The sequence below is a fragment of the Elephantulus edwardii genome, unplaced genomic scaffold, assembly GCF_000299155.1.
Source record: "Elephantulus edwardii isolate Elephantulus edwardi_28Jun2011 unplaced genomic scaffold, EleEdw1.0 scaffold00471, whole genome shotgun sequence".
Taxonomy (NCBI): Eukaryota; Metazoa; Chordata; class Mammalia; order Macroscelidea; family Macroscelididae; genus Elephantulus; species Elephantulus edwardii.
Genome location: NW_006400221.1, coordinates 817,070 through 822,782, shown reverse-complemented (window position 1 = coordinate 822,782; position 5,713 = coordinate 817,070). Strand labels below are relative to the sequence as shown.

Here is a 5,713-nt window from a genome sequence, read left to right as displayed (position 1 = left end):
TAATTGATTGTCCGCAGTAGGTCCCTGGTCTTATTTTTCTGTTGATACTGAGCTTCTATATTGACTCTTTCCACAGATGTAGTCACTGATCCTATGTGAGATCATTGATTGTACAAAATTCCACCATGCTGTCTCCAATTTAATTTCTGCTACCAAGACATTATTTTCCAAGTAGAAGTCCTTTTTTCACATCCACGTTAGCAATTATTATTAATAAATCCCTATTGCATGTTTAATAAGTTTCAATCAGATTGCAGAAGTTAATCATCTCAACCCAAACCTATTGAGTCAGAATGGACTCATAGTTGACCTTCCAGCAGCTTTTCAGAGGTTATAAATCACCTGAGATGAAATTTCCCATCTTTCTTTTTGTGGATTTGAACTGTTGGAGAGGTCTCACTTTTGGGTTAACAGTGAACTCTCTAAGGACTAGGCCATGAGAGTGCCACAGAATTTGATAGAAATCTTCTATTTCTTCATTTTTTTGGCTTTAGTGGTCAGTGCGTATATTTAAATAATAATTATATTAACATATTGTCCTTATATGCCCACATATATTACTCCATCACTGATAGCACTGTATTTCAGGATAGATCTTGAAGTGTTAATTTTAAATGATTAATGCAATACTATTCAATCTGTCACTTCTAGAACAGTATATAATGTGATTTTCTGATTCAATAATGGTCTATCTTAGTTCACTAATGCCTAGGATGTTAATCTTTATGCATTCTGTTTCATTTTTGACAGCTTCCCATTTTCCTATAGTCATACTTCATGTTTCAACTATTAATGGATATTTGTAACTGTTCCTGTTCATTATGAATCTTTTCACATCAGCAAATCAAGACTTTACTGGGTAAAAGTTTTAGTCAATTTGTCTTGTTAAGGTAGGTTCTACTTGTAGGAGGCAGCTCTTCCCTAGTCACATTTTGAGTACTTTCCAGCCTGAGCAGCTCATCTTCCAGTACTATATGGACCAAAGTTCTATTATCTAAAGGTTGTTGAAGATTTGTTATTTCAGAAGTGGATGTTTAGTCACACAATCACCCTTGATCAAATCTATTTACTTGGCTAGTTTTCGTTTTTTATTTATGGGTCCTTGTCATATAAAAATTGATCAAAAAGAAAAGAGTGATTATATTTTTTCTGTGTTTTCTAAGTGAAAATTGAAATGCTAAATTTTTTCAGATTCTGCCTGAGAGGGGACAAACCAAAACAAAACAAAAACAAAAAAAAGAAAAAACCAATCCCAGTTAGAATATCCCACCTGCCAGGTGCTAGGAGTTTGTTAGAGAACTGGTCTGCAACCAACAAATCTGATTTTTCTCTCTTGGCTGTTAGTGTTTGAATGAGAATAGTGCTCTTAGAGGGTGAACCTCTAATCTTCAAACAAACAAATGAATCCTGAATAAATAAGTAACAATTTTGATGCTTTAATTATTACTACTAACAAATTATTTGCAGTATATTTCACAACTCACTGCAAATATATGGACTGTGTAAATGAATAAAAATAGTGAGAAAGGAATTTCTGGTGATGAGACATGTGGAATATAGCAATGATTTTAAAAGAGACAATGTTTTCTTTTTGAATGTATATGGGTTTTGCTCTGTTTTTCTAGTCTAATATCCATTCTAACTGCTCATTTAACTGTGAATATGCTTCTATTCTTCTTGTTGTAAATGACTAAGATGGTAAAGTTTAATACAATCCATACCTCAGGGTCTTCCCAGACAGCAGGATTGCGATGAAGAGCCCAAATATTGACGTACACAGTTACTCCTGAACCAGTAAAAGAAAAAAAAAAAAACACAAAACAAGAATCCATGAACTGAAATTCTTTTGTACCTATACATAGGAAATAATTACACATTAATTTATCATTTTCTTAGTCCTTTCAAAAATCATTTGTTATAGAGACATCATAGTAAGCATTGTGGAGATAAATTAAACCTATTCCTGTCCTTAAGAAGTGTACAATCTGAGAACAGAAATTAGGCCAGGATTCCTGCTATGACCTCTCTTGTTCAATATTTTATTGCAAGTCTTAGCAATAGCAATAGGACAAGAGAAGGAAATAAGAGGTGACCAAAATGGCAAAGAGGAGGTAAAATTATCTCTATGCAGATGATATGATAGTATATCTAGAAAACTCTAAAGACTCAGAAAGAAAACTACTGGACATAGTTGGCTAATTCAGCAAAGTGGCAGAATACAAGGTAAACATACAAAAAAAAATCAATTGGATATCTCTATAGTGACAAAGAGAATACAGAGCTAGAGCTAAAAAACCCCCAATATCCTTCACAATAGCTAATCACAAGATAAAATGCTTGGGAGTAAATCTAACCAGAAATACAAAGAATCTATTCAAAGAAAATTACAAAACATTACTACAAGAAACAAAAAGAGACTTAGAGAAATGGGAGAATATCCCTTGCTCATGGATAGGAAGACTCAATATCGTGAAAATGACAATATCACCAAAAGCAATTTACAAGTTCACGGAAATCCTAATACAAATATCAATACCATTCTTCAACGAGATGGAAAAGGCAATTTCCAATTTAATTTGGAATGGAAAGAGGCTCCGGATAACCAAAGCACTCCTTAAAAAGAGAAACAAGGTATGAGGCATCTCACTCCCTGATTTCAAATCCTACTACACTGCCATGGTGGTAAAGACAGTGTGGTACTGGTACAACAACAGACACAGAAATCAATGTAGTAGAATTGAGAACCCAGAAATTATCCCATCTACCTATGGACAATTGCTTTTTGATAAGGAGATGAAATCAGTTAAGTGGGGAAACGACAGCCTTTTTAACAAATGGTGTTGGCAAAATTGGAAAACTATCTGCAGAAAACTCAAGCAAGATTCACAATTCACTCCATACACAAAAACCAATTCAAAGTGAATTAAGGACCTAGGACTAAAATCAAGGAATATAAACTTCATTGGAGAAAAGCTTGGAATAACTTTAGAAGCCCTAATCCACTGCTTTAACAGTCTTCTAAGCATCCTGAAACACCTACAACCAGGAAAAGATAAAATAGATGAATGGGACCTTCTAAGAATCAAATTCCTATGCACATCCAAAAACTTCTCCAACGGGTGAAAAGGGAAGCCACAGACCAGGAAAAAAACATTTGGTAATGACATGATGCCTTTGAGCTGTGGTGCTGGAGAAGAGTATTGAGGCTACCATGGACTGCTAGGAAAACAAACAGATTCATCCTGGAAAGGGTTAAACTGGGCGGCTCCCTAGAGGTAAGGATTCTGAGGCTCCATCTAACATACTTTGGACATGTTGTAAGGAGGGACCAGTCCCTGGAGAGGGACATCATGCTTCGTAGGGTGGTGGGACAGCGCAAGAGGGGAAGGCCCTCTATGAGGTGGATTGATTCAGTGACTGGGGTAATCGGGATGGGTGTGTTAGAGATAGTGCGATTGGCAGAGGACAGAGCAGAGTTTAGAGCTGTTGTACATAGGGTCACTATGAGTTGGAAGCGACTTGACAGCACATAACAACAACAACAACAGATGTCTGATAAGGGACTTATATCTAGAATTTATAAAATACTCAAGCACCACACAAGATAAAGGTAAACAACCCAATTGAAAAATGGGCATAGGATATGAACAGGCACTTCACCAAAGAAGACATTCAGATGGTGAACAAACACATGAAGAAGTGTTCAAAATCCCTGTCTCTAAGAGAGATGCAAATCAAATAAACTATAAGATAGCATCTCACCCCAGTAAGATTTGGAAAATTTGACAGAAGAGCAAAAAACAAATGCTGCTGAGGTTGTGGAGAAACTGGAACCCTTATTCACTATTGTTGGCAGTGTAAATGGTGCAACCATTATGGGATACAGTATGGCGCTTTCTCAAAAAGTTGGAAATAGAAATATCATTTGACCCAGCAATTCCACTACTGGGAATTAAACTTAAAGAAACCATAACTGCCACCCATGTTCATTGAAGCTTTGTTCACAATAGCAAAGATTTGGAAACAGCCCAAGTGCTCATCAACAAATGAATGGATAGAGAAGCTGTGGTATATTCACACAATGGAATACAACGCTGCATTGAAAAACAAGTAACTCATGAAATATTATACAAAATAGGTAACGCTGGAGGACATTATGCTGAGTGAAATATCTCAGTCACAAAAGGACAAATACTAAATAATGCCACTGTTGTAAAACAGGATTGACATTAAGGTGTGTGTGTGGGGCGGGGGGGAATCTAAGAAAACAGAGGATAAATAGTGTATACTGCATTGAAACATATGAGGGAAAGAAGTGTTTGAAAGGAAGATATGATTAGGTATTGTTTTCAGGACAAGATCCAGAATGAAAGCTTCATGGGGGAGTAGACTGGAGGAGGTGTGTGATTGTATAATAATGAAAGGATTTTTTTTATATACTTTTCAAAGAAAAACCAACTGGTGGGAGGGGTGGTCAGGGAGGAAAATGTACAACAATGAATGAGTGGAAATCCAAACTCTCTATTATCTTTCATTAAAATGTCAATTTTTTTTAAAAAAGAAATGTACCATTGACTGAAAGATATGGAGAGGCAATCACAACACAAGTTACTAAATATGATATTGAGGCTGGTCTGGTAGTCCAATGGTAGGAAACTGTGCTGGAATCCTGAAGGTGTGAAGTTCAAATCCACCAGCTATTCTGTGAGAGAAGGATGGGAAACTTAATCCTGTGCAATTTACTGCTTCTTAAAACCTCCTGCAGAGTCAGCTCTGGGTTAGTTCTGACTCGATTGTATTAAAAAACAAAATTACTCTCTGGGAGTGAAATGCTATAGATTCTTTAAGTGTGTGCAATAGAAAGGGGCCAGACAAGGTCTTCATACCTCAATGTGAAATTTGTAGAAAAAAATCAGGCAAGTAAAATAATTCAAGGAGAAGAATTTGAGGCAGACAAAGCAGCATGAATCAAAGTACTAAACCTTAGAAAGTCTGGGAAATTTGATTAGTTGCTATTGCTGTTAGGTACCATTGAGTAGGCTCATAGCCACCAACTCTCAGCATATGAACAACAGTTCGGAACCTTGCACTATGCTACTCTATCCTCACAATCTCAGATATATTCAAGCTCATTGTTACAGTCACTGTGTCAATCCATCTTTTTGAGGATTTTCCTCTCCTTATCTGATACTTCACTTTTCTCAGCATAATGATCTTTTCAAAGGACTAATCTTTCCTGACATGTCCAAAGATGTGAGATGAAGTTTCACCATTCTTGTCTCTAAGGTTTGTTCTTTTGACAGTCCATGGGTTATTTAGTACTGTTCTTCAGCATCACAACTCAAAGACCTTGATACTTTTGTCATCCTTACACAATGTCCAACTTATCGATACATAAGAAGGAATTGAAAATGCCATGATTTGGATCAGTCAAATCTTAGTCTTTAAACTGACATCCTTGATCTCTTGATGGTAGATTTTCTCAATGCTACACATCTTTTGATTTCTTGACTGCCGTTTAGACCCATCAATGTGGGTGCTGATCATGATCCAAGTAAAATAAAATTGTTGATAACTTCAATGTTTCCTTTGATGTTGCCTATTGGTCTGGTTGTAAGGATTTTTGTTTTCTTTATGTTGACATGTAATACATATTGAAGACTGTTGTTGTTGTTGTTATGTGCTGTCGAGTTGCTTGTGACTCTTAGTGACC

At 36.2% G+C, this 5,713-nt stretch overlaps 1 protein-coding gene across 1 annotated transcript in view; it reads right to left on the bottom strand.

Moving 5' to 3' along the window:
- Positions 1-5,713, bottom strand: part of LOC102869330 (cytochrome P450 4Z1-like) — a 130,019-nt gene that overhangs the window by 29,381 nt on the left and 94,925 nt on the right. Inside the window, exon 8 of the mRNA XM_006902919.1 lies at positions 1,722-1,786. Within this exon, the coding sequence (XP_006902981.1) occupies positions 1,722-1,786 (65 nt within the window). The remainder of the gene's footprint in view (positions 1-1,721; positions 1,787-5,713) is intronic.